Genomic DNA, 11,744 nt, shown 5'->3' with positions numbered 1-11,744 from the left:
ATGACTCAAATTTTGATGGGAGGTTTTGTGTTACATCTTATCCTTTTTATATAAATGGAGAATATATTTTAATGATTCACTTATGATTTTTACACCTGAAGAAGCAAGTGTACTGTGAAAATGCTAGTGTTTGTATTTAATAAAGCTTTGAGCTCTGCCTATGGTCTGCATCTGAAACTCCTTTTGGAAAATGGGTCTATAATTAGTATTGAAAGGGGAATTTGCAAGCAGTTCAGTGAAGATAAATTAATCTTGAAACTGTGAGAAGTGAATACTTTTGCAAGTAGTTGCAGCCTTAGTACTTCAATGCATTAAATATAACATTGTACAATTCAATTTATATGCACCTTTTCAAAAGGCTAAATGATAGTTTATTGACAGCATATGAGTTGTTTTTGAATAAGATATGGTATCTCTGCAAGAAGGAACAGAAACTCTAGCATGTACTTCCAGTATGATTACACTTAACATTAGAATAGGTAAAGCCAGTGGGTGCAGCTCTGTATTTGGGGCAACTACTACATATGGAAAGGTAACTTCTCTCTTTGGAAATTATATATATTTTTGTGTTTAAAGTAAATCAAAAGAAGGGGCTGATATAAGTTAAAGTGTTGCAGGAGGGAAGCCTCACAGACGAAAAGGAAGAGCATTTGTTTTTTAATAAAGAGAAAATAAGAGATATTTTATTTAGTCAATATGCATGAACTTAGGAAGATTAGTGGTAAGCAAGGATTTCTGATAATAATACCAGAACAAAAAAATGTTTAGCACAATGACTTAGGCAACAGAGAGTAAAAAGGGTTGTTGCCAAACTTAGGGAGGCTAAGACAAAAGAATAACCAGAGATTGTATAGATGTATTAAAGATATTTCAAAAATTCTACAAAAATGTGCATAAAGCAGAGGAATGGTGAACCAGCAGATGAATGGGGAATCAATAAAAGGCACAGACTGAAGTATTTATGGAAGTCTTAAGTAAGGCAAGGTAAGACGAAGATGAGGCTCAAGATTTAATAGCTAAGACTGAAAGGGATGAGATAAAATGGTGATGTATAATTGATCAACAGGGAAGACTTCATGAACAAATGACATTCTTCCGGACATCTGCAAGTTGGGAGGGATGAAAGTGATACAGATCTGTAATGTTTTGCTTAACAATATTTTAAAGGGGGGGGGGGCAGTACCCAATACCAGCATTTTAGAAGAAAGCTGTGGTGGTTGTATTACCCAAAGAGGCTAAAGTCCCTTCAGACACAGCTTCATATAGACCAATTTCAGTTTTAAACCATGATTATAAAGTGTTTATGTTTATACCAGCTAAGAGAATGGCAAACGTGTTGCCAAAAGTGATTGACATGGATCAATGTGGTTTTGTGCTAGACATGCAAACATTTGAAAATATTAATAGAATAATGATAATCCAGAGGGAAGCAGAGTGTAAGAAAATATTGGCATTGTTGATCAGTCTTGATGCACAGAAAGAATTTGACAGGGTCAACTGGGATTTTATGAGTATGGCAATTGTAGCATTTGTGTTCCCAGATAGAATAATAGGGTTGATAATAGGGATATATGAAGGGTTGGAGGCAAGAATTGAAGTTGGGAGTGGGCTTCTCTCTGATAAGCTATGTCTGAGAAGAGGAACCAGGCAGGGATGCTCTCTTTCCCCTTGGTTATTTGCTCTATATTTAGAATCATAAGCATAAATAAGGGGTTCACAAATTCAAGGGTATAACTGTTATGGTAATCAAGAAAAGTTAGCTTTATTTGCAGATGATATTATTTTGTACTTGATTAATGCAAGAAAGAATACATTGGTGCTTTGTAACATTTCAGATGCTTTCATATCTTTCTCAGATATAAAATAAATGATGATAAAAGAAAGGTTATAGCAGTAAACTATGCACCTACACATTAGCTGGTTTAGCAATACTCATATTTATGGGGACATGACAAGAATATTTAAATGTGTGGATTAAAAATGATTCTGTTATTATAGCTGAAGACATGCGAAGAGTTTAAACAAAAGATAATACAAAATCTGTGAAGCTTGCAGCTCCTGATTATGGATATAGATAATATGATGCAAACAGTAAAAATGCTTTTACTCCCTTTAGTTATTATACAGGTAGGATATGTGTTTATCAACCAGAGAAAATGTGTGGATGATAATTAACAAAGAGTTGAATTAATTTATTTGGGAAGAGAAGAGGGCAACAGCTACATGGGATAAGTTGGTTCTCCCAATAGAACAAAGTATTTTGGGATTGCCTGATTTGAAGGGATCCTTTAGAGTGATAGAGTGACACAATTAAGGCTCATATATGTAACTCAAGCATAAGCTTATAAATTAAAGTGGAAAGGAATAATAATAAAACACGGAGTGAGTTCAAGAAATAAATAGAGAGTATGATTTTACATGCAGGTCCTTAATGAGATTAATAACAACTATACAGAACATTACATTCAAAAAGTAGTAGAAAGCAGTATAAAATCTAAGCCAGCATGTGAATGGAGAAAAGAATTTTTACCAATAGGGATGACTGCAATTGGAGATATAAAAAGCAGGCACGAGGGACTGAAATTTACTTGAGAAAATTAGCAAAACATCAATGTTATTGGGAGCAAATAACTAGGGAAAGAAAGGCAACAGAGTGGGATGAGGTCAAGAAGAAGTCTGGACTGCAGGCTACAGACTGCATTTCCTACCATGGAACACAGTATAGGCAAATAGAAAGGGGCACGGCAGTGCAAAGTAAAATCAGCTCTGGCTGACTTTTTAACAGAGTCTAGAATAGAAGCTGCTTTTAAAAAGTGATAATTAGTAAGTCATTTAAATACTGCATGATAAATATAAGAATCAATCAGAACAGGTTAGAAAAGATTGAGAACACAGACCAGAGAGGCAATTTACAAAGAAAAAAATGGGAGGACATTTGTATGGCATTCAGGTATGCGACAAAGTCCAGAAGGTTTAGGATTTTTGCATGGAAATGCTTCCATATGTATTTTTACACCAAGTAGATTTCAGACAATTTTTTTTCTCAGGTAGATAGCAAATGCTGGAGGTGTGATGGGAAAGAGAGAAGTAGTTGGGCAACACGCTTTTTGGGAATGCAGAAAGTTGACAGATTTAAAAAAATTCCAAGGTAAGCAAGTAGCTTTGCATGGCTGGCAAGTGCAAAGGCCAAAAGCTGAAAAACGCAGTTACAGAAAACAGCCAGCACCGCATGGAGAATCAAACACTTTATTGAGTCTTAGTCCATTTTAGTATATTTCAGAAAGCATAAACTTTCTTAAATCTTCATACAGACTGGTTCCGACCCAAAAGCCAATGATAAAGGCTTTTGGACGGGAACCGGTCTGTATGAAGATTTGAGAAAGTTTGTGCTTTCTAAAATATACTAAAATGGACTAAGACTTAATAAAGTCTTTGATTCTCTGTGTGGTGCTGGCTGTTTTCTGTAACTGAGATTTTAAAAATTTCATAAATAAATATTGGAGAAAGCATTGGCTGCAATTCGCTGCATCCGCTTTGAAGATGGGGTGTAGGATCTGAACTACCTAGGCATAGTAAGGCCTTACTAAGTATAAAGCTATTGGCTGCCAGAAAAAAAGAAAAGCAATTTCTAGAAAATCAAAATCAAAATCTAAAGCAGTAGTAACTGAAGTACAGAATATTGTAATGCAGATAAAATAACCAAAGGAAGAATCTTTAGACAACAGAAAAAGCAAATTACATAAAGTAAATGGAATTTGTGAGAACAATACATGTAGATTAATGTTCAGGGGGGATATAATTTAAGGGAAGGAAGGATATGTATACAATGTGAAAATTACAAGGAAAATATTATGGTTTGCTTTCTTTTCTATCATTGTATATGTACTTATGTCACTTAGAAAATGTCACGTTTAATAAATATGTTTAAAAATAGAGATGTTTTAAAAATGAATTCAGATTAGAACATGCAGTATATACCTGGCTAATGTGTCTTAAGTAAGTGACATAAAATGCCAAAAAAAACATCAGGGCTCACCTCTCAAAATTCTCTCTATAATCAGGGAGAAAAGAAAAAAATAATCAGGGACTAAGGCCCTAAATTAGATACACTTTTTAAATGCTGACATTATTTACAAACAAAGCTTACCATGGCAGGGTTAGCCACCCAGTGGTATGAACATTGTCTCTAGATGATAGTCACTGTTGAAATGACACACCAATCCCATATGCAAAAATGGGCAAAATGGGCTGTAGATGTATGGATGAATTTACCAAGTTAATGGAATAAGAAGCTATGCATTAGTTTGCACTTTCCTAAAAAAACTAGAAGTCTGAAACTGCAATATTTGATATTATTTAATATTTGCTAAGCTCATAAAATCATTACTTTTGTGAAAGCCAGAGCAAAATTCTGAGGTCGAAGCAAAACTGTTAATAGTATGCTCATCCGAGACATATACCAGAGGATGCTTGATCATTATAAAATAGTTCTATCAATGGAAATTGAACAAAAAAAGCTAGACTTGTCTCTTGACGGCAAATGTGATTATCCATAACTTACTTTTGGATCAAGGAACTTCCTTTCAACTATTTCACTTGTACATAACAGTGCCAAGAAGGGGTGTTGCAAGTAAATTCCATTTTGTACTCACAAGCTCTTAATGCTACCCCCCCCCCCCCCCCCCCAACACTGATTTTAAAATCAACCCATCTCTCAAAATGCTGACTCCTCGGGCACTTAATAAATATATGTACATTTACAGCTGTCTCCCAAAAAAAACTATAAAGAATTGCTTTTAGATTTGCAATAATACACCTGTTGTTAACTGCATTCATTTAGACAGTTGTACACATTTTCAGCTGTTTTCCCTAAAACTATAAAAATATTTTTTCTAGAGTATCTATATTGTACTTGTTGTTAACGGCATTCATTTAGACAGCTGCAGACACAATATAACCTGAAAAAGCTATGCTCATATGATGCTGAGGATAAAAATACTCAGTAGAGTACAAAGTGTACGCAGGGCTACACTCTTGCTCCCCAGCTCAATTTCATAACCCACCCCACTCCTTTCTCCGAAATCCGCATTTAATGAAGTTTGTCCTCTACTGCGTACTGTAGCGAACAGGCAGGCGTGTGCATGATTGTTTGTGTTTCACTGTGGCGCGAGATTTCTCACAACAATGGCACACTCTTCTTCTCCGAATGTGTCTCTGTCTTTAACTTTGCCGATTACTTGTCACGTCTGTCTTGGAAAGGTAACGTCCCACTTCTTTCTACTTGCTGCAGGCGATAGTCTGTATGTATTTTTGTCGCTAATCGCAGTTCAGGAGTCGTGAATTGCATCTCCTTTTTGTTACGTCTTTGTTGAATTGTAGAACTGAGTAGCATTTACGGTTTTTGTGGAATCAAGCGACAAAGATGTTTTGACTGTGACACAGCATCAACACTTGTCGAGTAATAATATGTTTTAGTAGTGGTCAGAATATCTAAAGTGTTCTGAAAAAATCGTAGCTGTCACGTTTAGTGTCATTACTTGAGTGTTATGTGCCAGTACCACTGGTTTAGCTAAAGTGTTCTGCATTGATTGAACCCGAATGAAGACAACAGCGGTTGACAAATAAAAGTACAGAGTAGTATTATCTTTTGAGAATGCTTTGGGTATTTAACTGTTAACTATCTTTATATGAATACCTCCTCTCGTTTCTTCAGCAACAGCACCATGAATACATTTCTCTTGTAGATGGGCGTTGGTTGGCGCCTCTTTCTCTTATGCAGTTTAATTTCCTGGTCTTAAAAAATATGCTGCCCATTTGGTAGACTTGGCTCAGGTTTGTGGTACTTTGGTTTACTTCTTACCAAGTTGGGAACACTGCGCATTATATGCTTCCTCCATAATAGCGGTTATGGCTGCCTGTCATTGCGTTACCATAGCAATTGAAAACAGCAGTCCACGATTTCTTGTTTTATGGGTTGCATCCATCCATCCATCTATCTATTCACAGCCCCTTTCCCCGTTTTACACAATGGGTCGGGGCGTCACAGTCATCAAGAGCCAACGCTTACACCGCCTAGTACTGCGCGGTAGTTCTTCCGCACCACGCATTCCCGTCTGTGGCCACTTTGGAGTGTCCAGTCTACCTACTGCATGTTTTTGGGATGAGGGAGGAAACCCCCGCTAACACAGGGAGTATATATTGCGCGATATTATCCAACAGAGTTCTTAATAACAAGTTTTGTTAATTGCTAACTGCTAAGATTAAAACATCCCGTATATTGCCTCCCCTTCATTGCAAATGGTGCGATGGCAAAGGCCCAAAAATAGGACAGCTTTTAAATATTGCTGCCATAAACTTAGAAAGTTGCTGGAGTAACATAATTTGTCTTAGAACGCATTTTCTGAAGGATGTGAAATCCTGAAACTATATGTCATTATTTACTGATTTACTCCTCACTGATTTGCAAGAAAATCATAAATTTTATGAAGAATAGACCAAAATATGCTGCGAAAATCTGGACAGTTGAGAGGCACGTACGGTGGGGGGAGGGTTGTAGTAACTTGTTGTTGGGTAGGGTTAGGAAGATTACTTTTCTTCTCCATTAGCAACGTTGACGTGAACATTTTCCGTTTGTCTTTTTCTGCGGTACATTGTATACTGTAAAATTATCGCTTGTCAGTGTTGATACGGCTGATTGTATGCTGTTATTCTAAAATTTTACTTAAGCAACAAATTGTTTTTGCTCAAATTGGGCTGAAAAATATCATTGGTCCATCACAACAACCCAAATAACTATGTAATAACAGAAATATATGTAAGCAAATAAATTCGGAAAGAATAGTTTGTCAGTCTGAATCATTTCTGCCTGTGCTGCTTCATCTGATTAGCATAATTTTTGTTAACAGTTGGGGTCAGCGTGACTTATTAAATAAAAACTTTTGAACAGTTACCTTTGTGGCATTTGTAACTGTTAAATGTATTTTCTACCGGAGTTAATCTGTAGAAGGCTGGAGGGATCTCAGAAGCACCAAACATAGTGAGGGAAATCCACTTTAATGCTGTGGATGCAACATATGTTCATGTGACTCCTTGGTGTGTCTACCCAGTGTCTAGTAGTATCAGTGCATAGATAGCTAATAACCCTTATTGATAAGCAATGCTTGTTGACTGATTTACTTCACAGTTGATTTTATAAAAGAACTTTTGCATATTTGATTGTCATTTTCAGGTAATGGTAGTTGGTTTATATCCTCCCTCCTACCACTTCTGGTTCATTATAAAGACATTCTGCCGTACAGTTTTTCTATAAATAAATGGGATTTAAACCTTTGTGACTCATTCATTTGCACTGTTTGTCTGTATTTCTAGTGCTTATTGTGTGTTTTCATTTCAGGACACCGTGTCTACATATGTAGTTACTTAGCACTATTTTGACAGACTTGCATGTCTCATCTGCTTCCTGTATATTGCCTTTGTAGTAGTCAGATGCATACCTCTCAACTTCTTAGAGCAAGAAATCTAGACAAAGCCTGACATAATATGGGGTGGGTGGGCAAAAGCCCAAAAACAGGGATGTATTTAAAAAAATTGCTCTTGCTAGAATAACAGGATTTGCTCTAGCATGCATTTTTCTGAAGGATATGAAGTCTGAAACTCAAATGCATGCCATTATTTAGTGACTTTAATCCTTGGTTCATCCCAATTATTTGTCAAAAAAACATGTATTGGTTCTGCACTACTAGGGTGGTATGCACTACCACTAAAATTGTGCAGTTATGTAGCCGCTGATATATGTGTTTATCATTAAATGCTCATGCATTTCAGTTCACCATCCTTGTAAACCCATCATCTTGTTTTTGCAGTTCCCCCTTCCACAATTATGTATTTTATTTTACATTTGTTTACTGGAAATGTCCGACTGGGCTAAGAGTCCATTTTCAGCGGAGGTCTGGGTGGAAAAGCTCCATTACATTAAGACAATTTACAGTGAAAAAAGCAAAAATTACTATGATGTATTTATATCTAAGATAACAGAGATGCACACAACAGACCATATCCCAGAATAAGTGGGAGTTGATTGCTGTACAAGTATAAAAATGCTGTTCAAAATTAATCCACAAATATATAACAAAAATTAGGGTCCTGCAAACACTAAAAGATAATATAAGGATGGGAGACATGAATAACCATCTACATAAACTAGAACTAGAGTGGATTCTCAGAACAGGAGCACACAGGGAACCAGGTATTAATAACTACTTATCACTAAAACCAATTTTGAAATAACAAAGTAGTTTTATTAGTAGAGAAACATACTTGTGTTATGACATAATTCATTATAGACTAATACTTTAGAATGAAGATGGCATGAAGTACTATATAAACAATAATTATTTTTGGTTTTTATTAGAACTTTTAAACAATTTTTGCATGTGTAACCAAGTAGATTTAGGTAATAATTAAAGTAGTTTTAATTCAATTTCACTTGATCTAAGAGAATACTAAGAATCTTGAAGTTACACAGCTATATATAATTGACCCTAATTTTACTAGAGTACATGAAATGATTTTTTATCCAGGAAATCTAAGAATATAATTAATAATTAATAATATCTACATAGTGTAATTTTAAAATTTATAGAAATAGTCAGTACCTCTATGATGGCTTTCACATGTTTTGCACATATAGATAGGTATATTGTGAGACATCTATTATATGAGTAATGATATATTAAAAATTGTTTTTAAAGCAGTTTTTTACTTTATGATACAATACAAGTTCTCAATTTTTAATATCTTAATTAATTAATGATTAGATTTAAATATGTTATTCCTATATGACATTTATTATTTCTCTGGCTTATTTCATAATAGTAGTTATAGGAGTTGTCGCATTCAGGTCATAGATTAAATAAGTGGATTTGGCTGATAGTTTATTAGAACTTTATATATATGGTCTTAGATAGATACATGTATTAACATCGAACGCATTTCTAGCATTTTCAGAACACACCTATAATATATTTATAGACAAATAAATAATATTAATTCCCGGAACCAATATTGTTATTCCGTTTTCTATAATCAAAGGAACATAAAATCATATTTCACACTAAGCTCTAGGTACATTCAGACTTATACACAATACAAAATCATTAATATAGTGTTTAGAAATAAGCTCATGATTCCCGTATACTATGTAATTCAGGCACATAATATATTTAATATAGGCAACAAGATAGTCCTGGAGACTGAATGACCAGAGTAACTAAATGTAAATAAGCTTCATAATTTTCTAAGTTATAGCGTACAAAGACTAGTATATAATAGACAAAGTAATGTGGACTGCGGTTTGAGAGTAGTATGAACTGTTTTCTAATAATTCACGAGAGAATTAATATAACACCTACACTCTCGATGCGTCCTTTGATTTTAATAGACATAGTACACAATGCAAGCGAATAGGGAATCAGTACTTTAAAAGCAAAATAAACGACTCATTGCTTGAGCGCTTATGAATATAGACCATGATGCTTAATGAAAGTAAAAATTATAGATAGGATCTTATGATTGATGCTTGTCTATCTTAAATACATATTCCTTGTATATTGGCTGAATTTTATATTAATTGATTTATTTTATCGCTATAGGCATCTAGCATGAAGGTTTTTTCATAAATAGAATAGGAATATAAACATCAAATAAGTTATATGAAGTATGTGAGAATGAATAAAGAGCAAAGTAATGGAAAACCATGCATAATATATTAGAATTTTTTATAAAGTTGAATGAATTTTTTAAAAGGAATTTTTTACAAGGAATTTTTTAAATAATTTAGGAATATTAGTTAGGGTATGAAATGTAACTACTATATATTTTGCTAGGATTTTGAAATGAACTGGTGTTGTATTTATATTTGTATTTGCACAGAAGAAATGAGCTACATCTTTAAAGTCCTGTTTGACTCATTACTAAACAAGCTGTTAATTGATATGATTAAGAATTATTCAAATGGTATAAAATGGTCTCAGTGACTTATGTTAGTAGATCTGATGAAGCGTGCGCTCCAGCACGTGAAAGCGCTTATCTTCTGCAGTTTTATGGAATAAAAGATTTTGTGGATTATCTTGGACTTCTCGTGGTGTATCCTGATTACTGTTTTACTTACTCGAATTAAGACAATTTACAGTGAAAAAAGCAAAAATTACTATGATGTATTTATATCTAAGATAACAGAGATGCACACAACAGACCATATCCCAGAATAAGTGGGAGTTGATTGCTGTACAAGTATAAAAATGCTGTTCAAAATTAATCCACAAATATATAACAAAAATTGAAGGATATTACATTTTTTGGAAGGCATCAGTCGACAATTTTAAATGACTATATAAAGTGTACATGTAAGTAAGAGAGAGGAATAGGATGATGGCATAGTACAGAAACAGAGCCAGTTGTTTGGTAGATGTTCCTTTAGTAGCAATTTGAATTTAGATGAGCTGGATGCATGTTTTGTATTCCAGGCCTTAGATATTTGTCTGGGGACATATAATCCACGTGACTATTACTGGAGCTAGTTACTTAAAGTAGTAGTTTGTTGGAGGATCTCAGTGGTTGGGAGTTGGCATAGGGTGTGTTTGCCATACCTAGAATTGTTGTCATTGTGACTTGTAGTTTGGTGTTTTGTACTGGTTCGGTTTTAGTTTAGCAGAGTAGATTGTGAAAGGGGGTGATTTGGATGTTTTGCGGTTAGTGAAGAGCATGAGCTTTGTTTTGTTTGGGTTAAGCACCAGTTGGGAGTCTGCAAGGTAGTGTTCAATATCAAGGAAGGAATTTTGAAGGACTGCTTTTTTGAGGGGACTAAACATATTATCAAGAAAGGATTTTGTTATTTTGAAGGAGTACTGGTAGTCAGGAGGCTGAACATACGGGGGAAGAGTAATCTGCTTATTGTATTATTGTGGCATAAAAGTCCTAGGTTTGTTGGTGAATATGGTAAAGAGCAGTGGACCATGTGTTGAGCCTTGGGGTATACCTATGAGACAGGCTATAGGGAAGAGGGTTTGTTTTGCCAACTAATTTCTTGTTGGCGGTCTGTTATGTAGCTTACGAATCAGGAGAGGTCTGACTGGGTAAGGTTTAATGAAGTTAGTTCCTGGAATAAGTTTTGGTGGGATACTGTGTCAGAGGCTTTTCTATATCTAAGAAGATCAGAAAATGGAAAAATGCTCACAATGTGCTGCTTTGCCAAAAGGAGCTCAGGTGAAAACAAACCAGTTATAGTAAAGAATGCCTTAAATCCACTTAAACCAGTGAAGGATGCAGGAATAATAAAAAGCACTTTTATTCATAATAAAAGATGGCTGAGCACTTTTGTCTTAGGACGGTTCTGAAGAAGTCCTTTTTAACACACTAACAGATCCTTTTTATAACCACAGCATTTAATTAACAAAACCACACGATCAATTAGCTGAAGCCATTTAAATTAAAAATTGAAAATAAACACAAATGTTAAAAAATACAGAAACGTAGTGTAATGAAAATAGTAAGCTGTTAAGATGTACAGTAAATTATAGCTGAACAGCTTTGTATGGAAATGCAGTCGTTAAGCCCTTTCTCATTGGCAGCATTTAATCTAAGCTGCCAAAACAATTCCCTCCTTTCAAGCAGAGTTTCCCAATTTCCTCCTCTCATGTCCTGGGGGATAATTTCCACTATACCAAACAAAAACCTGGTGAATCCTG

General features: G+C 34.8%; 1 protein-coding gene across 1 annotated transcript in view; it reads left to right on the top strand.

The window, feature by feature from the left end:
- The first annotated feature begins 5,049 nt into the window (after positions 1-5,049).
- OBI1 (ORC ubiquitin ligase 1) overlaps positions 5,050-11,744 on the top strand; it is a 955,599-nt gene continuing 948,904 nt past the window's right edge. Inside the window, exon 1 of the mRNA XM_044072919.1 lies at positions 5,050-5,259. Within this exon, the coding sequence (XP_043928854.1) occupies positions 5,185-5,259 (75 nt within the window). The 5' untranslated portion in view covers positions 5,050-5,184. The remainder of the gene's footprint in view (positions 5,260-11,744) is intronic.

Source organism: Protopterus annectens, chromosome 5.part1, assembly GCF_019279795.1.
Source record: "Protopterus annectens isolate FY-2018-M chromosome 5.part1, PAN1.0, whole genome shotgun sequence".
Taxonomy (NCBI): domain Eukaryota; kingdom Metazoa; phylum Chordata; order Ceratodontiformes; family Protopteridae; genus Protopterus; species Protopterus annectens.
The sequence above is the reverse complement of the archived record's forward strand: the minus strand, read 5'-3'. Positions and strand labels throughout refer to the sequence as shown.